Source organism: Lethenteron reissneri, chromosome 17, assembly GCF_015708825.2.
Source record: "Lethenteron reissneri isolate LAM-NWPU_2019-01 chromosome 17, ASM1570882v1, whole genome shotgun sequence".
Lineage (NCBI taxonomy): Eukaryota > Metazoa > Chordata > Hyperoartia > Petromyzontiformes > Petromyzontidae > Lethenteron > Lethenteron reissneri.
The window spans coordinates 11440236-11454747 of NC_083795.1; the positions used below are offsets into that span (position 1 = coordinate 11440236).

General features: G+C 49.2%; 1 protein-coding gene across 1 annotated transcript in view; it reads right to left on the minus strand.

Annotated features, from left to right (window-relative positions):
* LOC133343488 (slit homolog 2 protein-like) overlaps window positions 1-13979 on the minus strand; it is a 187947-nt gene extending 173968 nt beyond the window's left edge. Inside the window, 3 exon segments of the mRNA XM_061553143.1 lie at window positions 178-249; window positions 907-978; window positions 13477-13979. Coding sequence (XP_061409127.1) covers window positions 178-249; window positions 907-978; window positions 13477-13664 — 332 coding nt within the window. The 5' untranslated portion in view covers window positions 13665-13979.
* Window positions 13980-14512: the final 533 nt, after the last annotated feature.

Genomic DNA, 14512 nt, shown 5'->3' on the forward strand with positions numbered 1-14512 from the left:
AATGATAATCAGGGAAAACAAGTACAACTTTCAGGGGCCTAATTGTTCACTGAATATTTTCAAGATCGCTAGCAGGTGTCACGTGGCTCGTAGCTAGTAGTCACAGTCATAGCGAGAGGTACATTGGATGTTGTGTGCCAGGCACGGAAATATTTTTTTCTCGGGCGATGTACTCACAGTCGCTCGAGCTCCTTCAGGTCCTGGAAGGCGCCGCGTTCAATCGCGACGATGTGATTTTCCATCAGTTGCCTGTGAACGAGCAGGCGGGTGAGAAAAAAAACCCACAAGGATCAGCCGCGCGAAGACGACAGGTCGGTGGAAGAGAGAACTGCCATCGTGAGGTTCACGGTTCATAAATGACCGCGGTCAATTTTAAACTATCATCACAACGCTAGAGAACTACCATAGCCAGGTTCACAGTCAGCAAACAACTGCGGTCAACTCTCCACTATCTGGCGCAACGCTGGCGGAAGGACAGCGGCCCCCAGAATACAACAAAAACACGTATAAGGCAAAACATATGAAGATTATTAGGATTAAAAAATATATATTGTTTGTCTAGGTCGGAGATCAGAAAAACATTTACACACCCGGCAAACCACGTCCATTATCCTACTCACTTTGACTGTCACTACCGTCTGCATGCCTATTAGTCGTGTGCCCGCTCCATCGACCTGGAAAATATTCTCAAGCCCTGCACACCACATTCAGTATACCTTTCTTGCTATGGCTACGGCTCACATTCGCGTGTGCCTACTACACAGCATTCTAGCCGGTGACCCGGAGAATATATTTCCGTTGGAAATGAAAATCTTCGGTGGTGGTAATTGCAATCGGGGGGGTGGGATTCGACAATGGGGGGTCGATCTCGTATCGCGAGCGGTAGGTGGGCGAGAGGGCTCTTACAGAACGCGTAGTTGGCGCAGCCCTCCGAAGTCCGCCTTGCTGATGCGCGTGATGTTATTCCCATTGAGGTCGCTGTGAACAACAAAACACGAGCGCACGGCGGTGAGCGGCCTTCATCTGACCCTGCGAGACTCCGAGCCCACGGCAACACAGCCAGGCGCATGGATTGGTATGCAGCGCAATAGCAGAGAACCACCTGTACACACAAAGACAAAGATCTCCTGTATCACTTTTAATAGACTGTTGGGGCAAGTGCTGTTAGCGAACACTTATGAAGGCCGGCACGGTGCACTAGGGAGTGGGTGGCCAGCACCACACCCGACTGCCTTTGTCTCCCCGGTGGCGATGATTACTCACCGCACCAGGTACTCATTTGAGGCTGAGTCGAACTAGGCGGGGCCCGGGACAGGTTCAGATAATCGTCACTGGTGTTGCCCATGAGCGGGAACCGAACTCGGGTTGCTGGGTTCGTAGCGTAGTGCGCTACCCGCTACACTACCCATACGCACACCCACATACAAATATATACACACACACACGCACAAATACACACACATCATACACACAGAGGCGCACCCAGGGAAAGGCACAAGGGCAATTAGGTGGCAGTTGTTTGTCAGACTACGTTTGAGATTTTGCATCATTGTAAACGTGTAAATGTATAGTGATTGAACGTAGATGTCATTTAAGATAGTTTTAATGTTATACAAATCCAGAATATGTACAATTACTGTCATTCATATTTTTGGTTCTTTCGGTAAAGTCACGTAGAAGAGGAAAAAAAAAATTCTGACGCCGTTTCGATTGCAACACAAGCAATCATCATCAGGTGTGAAAACCACAGCACACCTGATGATGATTGTTTATGTTGCAATCGAAACGTCGTGAGAATTTTATAGTAAAATTGTTATTATTTTATTATTTCCATTCTACGTGACTTTACCGAAAGAACCAAGAAGATGAATCCCTGCAGTCACGAAAGCTTTCAATCGAAAATTACTGTCATTGTTTTCCAAAACCAGTGACATTCCGATTTAGCGTTCGCTTTGGTAGAAGCACATTTTGAATGCTACAAATCGATCAGCTGGGTATGCCGCTGCACACATGAGCCCCGTCCGATCCTGCTGGACATCTGTGAAGAAAGAGCTTCATAGCTCATCGGATTCCTCCAGTATCAATACACATTCTGATTCTGATTCTCGCCCCAACGAGCCAACCGCCAAGCCAGTGTGCGGGGAGCCATTAGTTCAATTCCCGCCACAGCCATTGTGGGAGACATTGTGATTAACTCAGAACGCGATCGGCTGTGAACTAGTTGGTGATCAACAAAATGTATTACCTGATATCATTTGGTATAAATCTTGGCCCTAATCGCGGACAATATAAAAAAAAACACAACCGCGATTGCAAAGTTTGTCCAGCAGAAGAGATAATGCATCTCAATTGGATCTCGCCTGATTGAAAGGGCATCGATTCGCTGTGTGTGCATTCTACGGAGCGTGCACGATGTCCCGGGTACCTCCAGGTTATCTAACTCCGCGATTGGTCTATCCACGTTTTGCGACTGTTGATACGGGTAACAAAATGACACAGGATAAGTAGAATGTCGCAAAGAATGTCGCGTAAAATTACGCCGGATATTTTTTTGAAACATGCCTGCAATTTGTGAAAATATGAGGACTCACCAGAGGGGTTTACGAAACAATTAATGTAAAGACATATGGAATTGAACAATGTTAGATTCCCCAGAGAGTGAGCTGAACTTTACATTACGATATGAATGAGTAGAATAAAAAAAAAATCAATTTCATATATAAATAGCTGCAGTTACACTCATAAATAAAATACTTGTGGCTTCTATATTTCTTATGTAATTGTCTCGCATGTCATACATCATTCACCAGTGTAACAGCACCCAAGTGGTAAAATCTGTAACAAGACACAGGATCGTCAATTATTGTCGTAAATCGAATACAATGGTTGTGAAATTTTACAGTTTAAGTCAGCTTTCCCCCCCCCCCCCCCACCTCACCCCCTCCCCCCAGCCCCTCATGTTGCTCGTATTTTTCTTCATTTCACAAACACTACTCCCTCAGCTGTCAACTCAAACATGAAGAGGAATGGCAGGAGAGTTTAAACATTTATATAACAAAAAAACACCCCGCAAAATTAGCTTGGTGACAAATGTTATATTTTGATGTTTTTGACCTAAGCCAAAGGTCATTTGAATTGCACATAGCTCATCATCAATTCCGTAGACCTCTGGTGATTTCTGGTGACAAAGAACCCTTGAGTGACCCGGTACCAGGAGTGAAAGCGCTGCGAAGGCCAAACTGACTCACAGCAGAACGCGCAAACTGTATTTACCTTGGAGCAATATTACCCAGTCAGTGGCTTTCCTTTATGTTTTAGTTGCGTCTACAACTCTCTGCGTTCATTTTCCCAATGTAACAGAGACCTGGGAACCCTCGGTTACAGCTGCGTAACAGGCCAGCTCCTCCCGCGCAAACTTTCTTTGCATCCTCGTGGGCACAGTAATTCCTCGTTTAATGCGGTAGATGCGTTCCTGAACAGTGTCGCGTTGAGCGAAAAACGCCCTAAGCAAAACAATTTCTCCATAAATTTCGATTTAAAGCTTTCGTGACTGCAGGGATTCATCTTCTTGGTTCTTTCGGTAAAGTCACGTAGAAGGTAAATAATAAAATAATAAAAATAATTATATATTATAATATTCTTATTTTATTATATTCTTTTATTATGTTTTATTTTTATTATTTTATTATTTCCCTTCTATGTGACTTTACCGAAAGAACCAAGAAGATGAATTTCTCCATAAATAACATAAAGGTAAAACTCTGCGAGATACGACGCACGCACACACGGTGAGACGGTCGGACAAATAACGCCGCTGCATTGCCATATCATTCCGCACCTCCAGCGTAGTCGCCTATGTATGGTAGGAAAGCAGTTCAACATACATACATACGTCCTGTATCATACTACTCAGCCGTGCAGCTCAAGAAAGTAGTTTGTCGTTGACCGCTCAGAAACTATGACGAGCCGGCGCATTCCACGTTGTAACTTGTGAGCATTCCGCGCTTCCTCACGGAAGAACCGCGTTACAGGAAAGATTCGTTGCACGAACACCACTCGGTAGTCGAGGACTTGCCGTATTTAAAAACCACAACGCGGGTAAACACCCACCTGTGTGGCCTCACCGTTCACGGCCTAATTTACACTCACAAAGCCACGTGGTGGCATGTCTGACCCAACGACGACCCCGTTTAGAGCCCATTATAATAACTTCACCGTGGGCTCTGATTAATATCGGCCTCACATTTACGGTACAACGGAGCGGATATGTGTTTTGAATTTAAAGGCTGTCAAGCTCTGGCATGAATGTAGATGAAATGTAAAACGGTGAAGGTGCAGCCCTGCAATTGTTTGCTCACACCACTGCGGCTGTAAGGTGCTGTTGTCATGGGGAGTGCGCGAGGAGCCCTCCCTTCTCGAGATGATTTTGGCCTACTCTTCCACACTGGTCGGAAATCTTGGGAAGGCGCGCGAGTACCCACACTTCTCCCCACCTCACGCGACTTGCCGCTCGACTAATCGTGACGTACACATCTTGTATTCTTGAGCATGAATACATATACATAATATGTATGCTTAAATTTAAATAACGTCCGCTAAACTCCAGGATACCAACAAAAGCAAAGGTGTTAGTGTTCACTTTTGTTGTTAGAAAATCATTATGCACAAACGTTAACGTACATTTTTCTATGTACAGGTCAACAGAAGCAAGGAGAGATGCATTCTTGGGATTGCACTCAGAGACAGAAAGAAGGACACGTGGATTAGAGAACATTCGAAGGCCAAAGACATTATTTTGACTGGTAAGATAAGTAATTGGGCTTGGGCAGGACATGTCACGGCTGGAAGGGATAATGGCGAAAATAAATACTGAGCGACAGTCAAAGGAATAAACCGGTCTAAGGTGACGTCCGCCGTGGATATGAAGCTGAGATCGGCTCGTGTGGATTGTTGCATCGCCGAACCGTGAGGGATAGGTGCGACTTGAGAAGGCCTTCATCCAGCAGTAGACTGATCATGGCCGATGATGACAACGACGATGACAGGTCAACGCATCGGGATGCATTCAATTCTGTCAAACGTCATCGCGGTTTCTTTTCTCTCCGAGTGGAAGATGCAGAGTGTGTCAAATTTCGATGGGTTCTCACCTGATTAAATAAAGGGGACCACACATCGATTGATTAAGCAGGAGCGGACGTTTACTTAACGTCAGAGGGGCACGTTGAACAAAGCGGCGCTGGCCACATAAATGCAGACCCGGCAGCTGTTTCGGGTGCACACAAAGTACAACACTGTGCAGACTAAAACACACACACACACACACTTTGTCAACGGCACTGATGAAGCATAGCCTCTCACTCGATGTAACTCGATGTATGAGTACGAATGCATTTCTTGCTACGAACCTGGCGACCCGAGTTCGATTGCCGCTCACGGCCAACACCGGTGACGATTATCCTAACCGGTCCTGGGCCTCCCCTAGGTCGACTCGGCCTCAAATGAGTACCTGGTACGGTGTGTAAACATTGCCACTGGGGAGACAAAGGCGGCCGGGTGTGGCGCTGGCCACCCACCCCCTCGTGTGTCGTGCCGGCCTTCATAGGTGCTCGCTAACAGCACTTGCCACAATAGTATGTGAAGGCTATACGGGGGATTTTTTTCTTTTGTATTTCTTGCCGCAAATGAACCACAATACGTCGCTGATCTCGTCAAGGAGAATAAACCATCACCCGAACTCCGGTCATCCTCGCAGCGGCTTCTGGCTAACCGTCGAACAAAAACGGCCACAGCATCACGCGCTTTCAGATGCGCTTCTGCGGCCGTACTGGAACCCTCTCCCTTCCGATATTAGGAAGCCAATGGAGCCGTGAACTTTAAAATATAGATTGTAAACTCATTCCGTTAGAACAGCTGTTTGTGTTTAGCTTGTTGTCCTCCCCCCGCAGCTCCGATTAGCACGGTTGGCTACGTACGGTGCGAAAGAAGTTCAACATACGTACGTACAGTACACGTTAAACTTCTTTTTGACACACACACACACAAAATAACGCCAATGCCAACGTGAAGCGTCGAGTGGTGTACACGCAGCATGTACCGAGCCGCTGCGGTTGTGCAGTGTGACGGGAAGTAGGCCTCGCATGGCCTTAGGTGAGTAGTTAACTTCAGACTCGCATTGCAGAGGAATGCGCATTGTAGCGTCATTCTATTTCTGGACTACCGTGCGCGCGCGCGCGTCTGCTGTATGTTCATACAATAACCAGAAAAAAATTGTCTCGAAAGAACTCAAAAGTTTATTTTCGGCGGATGGAAAATAGTAGGAATTTATTGTGCTTTTATCTTCATCATCATCATACTCGAGATGCAGAAATGAGAGTTTACTTTTCTCGTCACAACGGTGCAAAAACGTAATTACTGTCAGGAATGTTTCCATGAAGTGGCTATAAGCTGCCGCAACATCGTGTGTGATGCCAATTATTCCTGGAGGAAAGAGGTCCCCAACGTCACCGCGTGTTTTGCAAATCCAAGAGGATGCTGCGTACACATCTAATAATAAATTACAACGATACACACAGCCACTTGTCAAATCCACTGATGGGTGAATGAAATCCACGCCGTGTCGTGTTGGTCACGAGGAGTGGTTTGACCATGCTTCACCACACTGGTCACGAGGAGTGGTTTGACCATACTTCACCACACTGGTCACGAGGAGTGGTTTGACCATACTTCACCACAGTGGTCACGGGGGTGGGGGCAGGGGGAAGGGGGGAGTTTCTAGGGCTTGTTATGGATATCGCTCGCCAATCGGCGGGGTTAGCAGTGGCCACGGAACTGAACTCAGGTCGCTGGGTTCATCGCCTCGTGTGTCAATCATTGCGCCAAAGCTCCCACCCCCACCCCCACCACTCTCACATATGCTGTATACACCAAGTTAAATATTTTCACAGTTAATCTATCGTGTCAATATTTAGTGTTCGCCTTTGCCGTGCGAGTGGCAGTGGCGTCGCTCGGTTAGCATCGGCGCTGGTGCCAGCGATGAAAATTGCCCCCCTCCCCCCCCCCTCTCTTCGTAGCCTGCCACCTGGTCCCCTTCTGGCCTGTGCGCCTCGGTGCAGTTGCACCGCCTGCGCACTCAATAGCCTCACCGTCGGGGGATATATTTACCGCGGTGCGCGCGTCGAGCGGTCAAGCACTCAATGGGTGTTCCGTTCGCTAAACAAACGGCACGCAAGATATCGCACGTCGGCGTTCGAGATTAATGAATTATCGCGTGACGCGCCGCTAATTTATTTTCGCATTGGAAGGCGCGGCGCGTCGCTCGCGCGCGTGCCAAAGGAATATTGCCAAAAACATAACCGGAGGGCCGAGTTGCCTTCAATGCCGCCCTAAATTATTGCACATTTTGGGTCACGAGTCCCTAGGAGCGTGTAAATGTGTCTGTCTGTGTGTGCGCGCCTGCGCGTGTGTGTGTGTATTGTGGAGGTAACCACATGTTTTCTTAATGGGCACTTCGCGGAGCATTAAACCGCCACAATTTACGAAGGAGTCCGCGTTTTTTCTTGGATTCTGTCCACGTGACTGTCACCATCGGTGAAATATGACGAACGGTGACGTCACAGAGCGGGGGTATTTTTTCCCCCTTTTAAAGGTGAGCGATCACTTTAGATTTGTTTTTTTGTAGGGGGTGGGGGGTAGGGTTAACGAGACAGACCTCGTAACTGCCGAGGAAAAGCTTTTGAACGATTCCACACAGGACACTCATTTCGGAGATTACGGATTTGATCCACACTCTGACGGTAAGTTCGCCGGCATTGTAACGCGATCAGGATTTGGCGTTACGTTGGGTTTTGCAAAAGGAAATGAAAATAAAAATAAAAACCCACCGGGTAATTTGCCTGTTTACGTTTTCAGTGCGTTTCGGGAAGAAGTTCCCAGCCGGTGGAGTGAAACGTCGACAACGACACGCGGTACGACCCGACAGGGTACACACGAGGGGTGAAACAGCACAACTGCAAAGAAAATAAACGCCACGTCGGAGTAAAATTGTCTGTTGTTTTGCTCGGCCAGACACCGCTAAGATGTGAATGAGAGCCAACGGATTAAAAACTATAACGATTTGTTCTTTTAACTTCAACCGGCAATGTTCAACGTGTGCAGATTGATGTTGTTATAGAGACGCGCGTGCACACACACACACGCGCGCGCGCACACGTTCTTAGTAGAGCAATCGTTGCATCTGCTTTATTTACTCATCGATTACCGGCGGTATCCGCGAAATCACGATATCACGGGTAGGTGCGTGGACCAAACGTTCAAGCAAACATCACGGGGCTGTGCGAACAATCCCGAGGGAGAGAGCAAACACGCATCCGCGGTGTGGCCGATCCGAAATGCCACGCGACTGATGTTGTTGCCAATATATTTAACGAATCTTTTTTTTCTTTTCTGAAACGTTAATTATCCGCTTTAATTGCACCAAAGACAAAGTAATAACAATAACGCTCTCGGTACGCAAAATGTAGAGCATGACGATACTCTGATTGTAAATGTTGTGGATTTGCTCTCCAACACACCGGTGCGCTGTACTCGTAACGAATTGCCATGTATTGCTTACGTGACAACCCTCACTAGTTGGCTGTGTCGGGTGGCGGCGGCTTTACCGACACATTTATATTTACGCGATCTAACCCCCCAAAAAAAACACATCATGCACATTCTTTGTTATTAACCGAAACCCCACCGAGGCACCGTTATGTCTTCTCGAATGAACAGGAGGAGCCATAGACAAATAATTTGACGTAATCAATCTCACCAAAGCCTGGACCAGACTGTTGGGGCAAGTGATGTCAGCGAGCACCTATGAATGCCGCCACGGTACACGAGGGGGTGGGTGGCCAGCTCCGTGCTCAGCCGCCTTTGTATCCCTGGTGGCGATGTTTACGCATCGCATTAGGTACTCATTTGAGGATGAGACGACCTAGGGGAGGCCCAGGACCGGTTCAGATAATTGTTATTGGAATCGAACTCGAGTCGCCTGGGTTTGGAGCACCGCGCGCTAACCACCGCGCCACTGCTCACACACACACACACGAACGCACACGCGGAAAGTACAATATTGTGCGTATATCACCATTTATTTTGGTCGATGTGTGCCTTGCGGCAATTTATCCCGCACAGACGCTGCCCAATGCAGCATCGCGTTGGCTCACAGGGCTATACCAAATAAATGAAACTAAAAAACTGCGTCTCGCGTGAAGCGTGCATTGAGAACTACATCTCGACACTGTAATTGAGTAATTGCGGGCAATTTTCTCAATCACACACACACACATATACACACACACACACAAGGACATCAATGTAAAACACCACGCCCGATGACGGTTAATGCTTGGCACAGAGCACGGGGACTCTGAATGTAAATCCGCGGCACACGCGGCGCTCCAAATGGCAAATTATTTGCTCGCGATGCGGGCGATGTCTTTTCTGCTTGGAATCGTTACGAGCCGCGCACTTATTTTTGTTGTTGTTGTTGTTGGCGTTCGGGTTTCAATGAGCTGCCCTCCACCAAGCGCGCCGGATACGTCCGGAGATCGCCGATGAGCACGATGCGGGCACCGTGAACGCGGGAGCGGTGGCGCAGCGGTCGGCGCTCCGCTGCGCAACGAACACGGCGACCCGAGTTCGATTCCCGTTCACGGCCAACGCCGGTGACGATTATCTGAACCGGTCATGGGGCCTCCTCCTAGGTCGACTCGGTTTCAAATGAGTACCCGGTGCGGTGTGTAGTAAACATCGCCACTGGGGATACAAAGACGGCCGGGCGTGGTGTTGGACACCCACTCACCTCCGTGTGCCGTGCCGGCCTTCATAGGTGCTACTCGCTAACAGCACTTGCCGCAACAGTCTGTTAAGGCTACACGGAGGATCTTAGTCTTTGCATGCGCAGCGGGTGGTGGTAGATAAAGAGTCGTCATTGCTAGAAACTCCACATTCTGTTCTAGACTGTGTTGTGTGGCAGCCCTGCTCTAGACTGTGTTGTGTGGTAGCCCTGTTCTAGACTGTGTTGTGTGGACGCTCTGCTCTAGATTGTGTTGAGTGCCAGCCCTACTCTAGACTGTGTTGTGTGGCAGCCCTGTTCTAGATTGTGGTGTGTGGCAACCCTGTTCTAGGTTGTGGTGTGTGGAAGCCTTGTTCTAGATTGTGTTGTGTGGCAGCCTTGTTCTAGATTGTGTTGTGTGGCAGCCCTGCTCTAGACTGTGTTGTGTGGCAACCCTGTTCTAGATTGTGTTGTGTGGCAGCCTTGTTCTAGACTGTGTTGTGTGGAATCCCTGTTCTAGATTGTGTTGCATGGCAGCCCTGTTCTAGATTGTAACGTCGGGCTGGCACCAAGAGGGGACTGCCCCCCCCCCCCACACGCCTCGCATCTGCTGAAGGTTCAGCCCCCCCCCCCCTCAAAATTCTTACAGTAAAGTCAATACTGTTGTAGTCGAGTCGACGATGATGATGATGATGATGATTATTTCATGGTGGTGATATAATTTACCAGCTGTATAAAGGTGTATAAATGTTCTTATTCATTTTTACCATTAAATTCGGGCAGGATTTCATTGCCGTGCCCATCAGCCCCCCAGTGTTTTGTATGCCCTCCTATCCACGCCCCCCACACCCCCCCCCCACCTCCCATATAACAAGGTGACGCGCTGTAGGATTTGTTGTGCTGCTCTGCTCGTGCGATGCGTCGCTGTGTTCCCGGCGCCAGTAAGCAATCAACAAACCCACGTTGCTCGTTCTAAGCGCGTGCGCCGATGAAGAAGGGTCAAATGTCACGGCGTGAATCGGAGTGGCCGTGTGGGGGCATCTGCTTGTCAACTGGGACGGGGGGGGGGGCACCCCATCATCGCACTTCGTCTGGTGACATTCACTGTCGCGAACGCAGGCGTGAAACACAAGCGTTTTTTTTTAAATCCATGTCTACGATGGACTATGCAATGTGTTATTAACATAAACCACATGCACACGTACGCGTACAAGGATAATGCCCATGTATACGATAGTATTTGTACAAGTTTTATTTTACCGGGTAAGGCCCACTGAACTATGTAGATATTTTTCAGAAGCGACCTGGCCACAAATGATAGCTCAATGAAGTGGCTTGTTACTTGGAAATGGAAAGCAGCCAAACACTTGAAAAGCATGTTTCTAAATGTGGAGGGAAAAACCGAAGTGCCTGGAGAAAAATCCACGCGACCACGACGAGAACATGCAAACTCCAAATATACAGTTATCAGGATCGGGGTCAAACCCACGACCTCCTGTATACCAGGCGAGGCGATTAACAGCTCGCTAGGCAAACATGAGAACCGGGTTTCCTAAACGCCGGTCCCTTGCGACCCACCACGACACGTCTGTCCGCGTTTATCCATCTTCTCCTCCCCATTCAAATACAAATTAACTCGTTCCACGCTGCACGCACCGGATGATTGTTAAGCTCGTCCCACGTGACGCGCTAAGCAATTAACGCTATCTACGTCACGTAAAATACGTGTGTACACACACACACACACAGGCACGCACACTGAGATCTCGATCTTAATAACGCGAAAACCCGCCGAATGCTTAGCGTGTACACTTGGGGCGTGTTGACCAATCATCGAACGAGTTAATTTGTATTTGAATGGGGACTAAACTGGCAGACGCGGAATCATGTGGCGTGGTGGGTCGCGAGGACTGCAGTTTGCGAAACCGTGCACTCGACGTTGCACTCACAACATGGCAAACACAACCCGTGCACACTTTGACTCGTGGTACATGACTGCTGTGGCGTGTACTGTATATACATACATACACGAGATGAGTACGTGACCCCGCCGAATGTAATGCAATGTGAGGGCAGGGGATTGTACGTGTGTGTGTGTTTTTTTCTTTTTCTAACCTTCGTCGTTTTTTATTATTTTATAATCGCATCTTCAAGCGCCGGTGTCGCGTTTCAGTGCAACTGCCATTGCGCATTTAAAGGCGACAATAAAACAATCTTCGTGCTGTCGTGGGAGAGGGGGGAGCGCGATGATTGTTGTCTACACGAGGCACGACTCCGCTCCATCAATGTACTCAAGGCAAATATGTGTGTTTACATTCAATGCCTCCTCCTCTTCCCCATAAGCAGCTCTACCCCCAAACCATTCCGTTAGAAAGCATTTAAAAGAAGCCTACGACAGCATCAGTTAGGCCAACGATGCTCCCTTAATCTGTTCAGAAACGCCAGCGGCCGTAAATAAACAAATACTTACCAAACCCCAACCTCTGCATCTGATAGTATGCCATTAACAATCACGCAGATGATTCGTACGCGATTTGGAAATGATTGAAGTATGATTTTTTTTTGCGTTCCACGTTCCAACAAATGTGAGTTAACCACAGCAGCGCGATTAAAGCAATTACAACCACGGGTGCGTGTACGGCGCGCTGTCCGATAAACTCTCAACTGGACTTCACTGGCCCGTCATTAAGTCCATTATCAATGAATTACAAAGTCGGCGGCGAGGCAGATTAGATTTGTGACGATTTGGAGCGTTCACTCTGGCTGAATGGATGACTGCAGCCCGCTCATTACGCACAAGAGCCGGGCTCGTGCAACAGAGTTCCTCGTCAAGTTTTGAGACTCATCTTTTTGTTTTTCAATCTGGCGTCAAGTGTGTCATTAGAGCGGGCAGTTTTGTCGACTCGTTATAAAGTGACTCTGCGGCTTATGCCAACTGCCATCACGGCTCTCAACTCGTGGCTACGATCGCCGTCTCTCGCCGTCGAGGCGCGCGCGTTAATTTACAACTTTGGGGCAAACACACGCACGGGCGGTCCATTCATTAGACGCGTGGGCTGTCGATGATAACGATGAGAATTAGCAGCAACAGGAGGAGTAAGGAGGTGGTGAATCAACAGGCTGATGATGATCATTATGATAATGAGAAGATTAAGCGGATGATGATGATGATGAGGAGGAGGAGAAGATGGAGTGGCGATAATGGGTTGAAAAGCAGACAGATCAAGATGATTAGACGGATGAAAAGAAGGTGGTTGAGGCAGATCATGATCGACTTTGAAAGAGGTAGGCGAAGGAGAGAGCAAATGTATGTTTAAGAGGAATATCCAGACGCTGTTGCAGATGTAAATGTTACTGAGAAGGTGGAACATGAGAGCAATTATCAAGATAATCACAGAAAGAGGAAGAAATGACGGTTAGAAGGACACGGAGGGAGAATTAGATGTGGTGGAAGAGAAATCGGCTGACGACGGCGACGACAATTACAATGATTACGATGCCGGAGCGAACGATGATTACAACGACGACGAGGAGGATGTTGCGGTAGTAAAGCGTGGCAGAGCACACAGCCACGCTCGCTCGCTCGCTCACGAGTCTCATCCCGCATGGACCCCCCCACCTCACTCCCTATCACAAACGCGACGTGTCTCTCTACTCACATTCTCTCGGCGTTGCGAGGGATGCCTTTTGGCACGGCGCGGAATCCCAGGTTCTGGCAGTCCACGGTGGTGCCCGTGCAGGTGCAGAGCGCCGGGCACGCGGCCCAGGCGCCGTTCCCGGCCAAGGCGAGGCACAGGAGGCCGGCGGCGGCGGCGAGAAGAGCCACGGGGCGCGTCGCTCCGAGCATCTTCGTGCGTGGTGAACGACGGGCACGGCAGACACGTCCCTGTGTCTACGCTATTCACCACCACCACCCCCCTCCTCCTCCCTTCAGCAGCACACTCTGGCGTACGTAGGCTCGACTGCGGTTGTTCACAGGGAAGGGAAGGATTGTGCGGAGGGGGGTGATGGGGAAAGGCTAACAAAATGAAATATTTAAAGGCGCACTTTCTAGCGCTAAGAACGGGTGCGTCGCCTTAGCAGTGATCAGCGGCTCCGATGTTGCTTTGCTCTTTTGCGCATTTGATTGATGAGCGAGGGTGGTCGCGTGAAGTACCGAGACCCCCCCGTGCCCCCCCCCCCGGCGCCCCCCCCGGCGCCCCCCCCGCCCCCCCCCCTTCCGCTCGTGCTGCAATGCTCCGTCCCACGCAGAACACGGGGGCTTTAATGATTCCTCCCGTCAACAATTCAAGAACGATCTCTGCACCGAACCGAGGATCAGTCCTTCCCCCGTTGAAGCTGCCCGTGGATGCTGCGTCTCACGCAAGGAGCCACCACCACCACCCACCCGGCTTCGACCGCTCCGCACTTCAGGATGATGATGACGACGATGATGACAGTGATGATGGCGATATGATTATAATCACGACTGCTCCCAACGATACGAATGGAAAAACAACAGTAGCAGCGATAGCACCAAGCGAGCAGAGTCAGGAACACCCTGAGCCGCCGCAGCCTTCTCCTCGGTGTGTGTGTACGCGTGTGTTTGTATTATTCTATTATTAAAGCGGGCGGCTGCGGTGGTGCACGGCTCTGCGTGCCGCACCAAGGAGTTGTGTTCGCTGTGCTCGGCCATAAACCAATCCCGGGCTACCT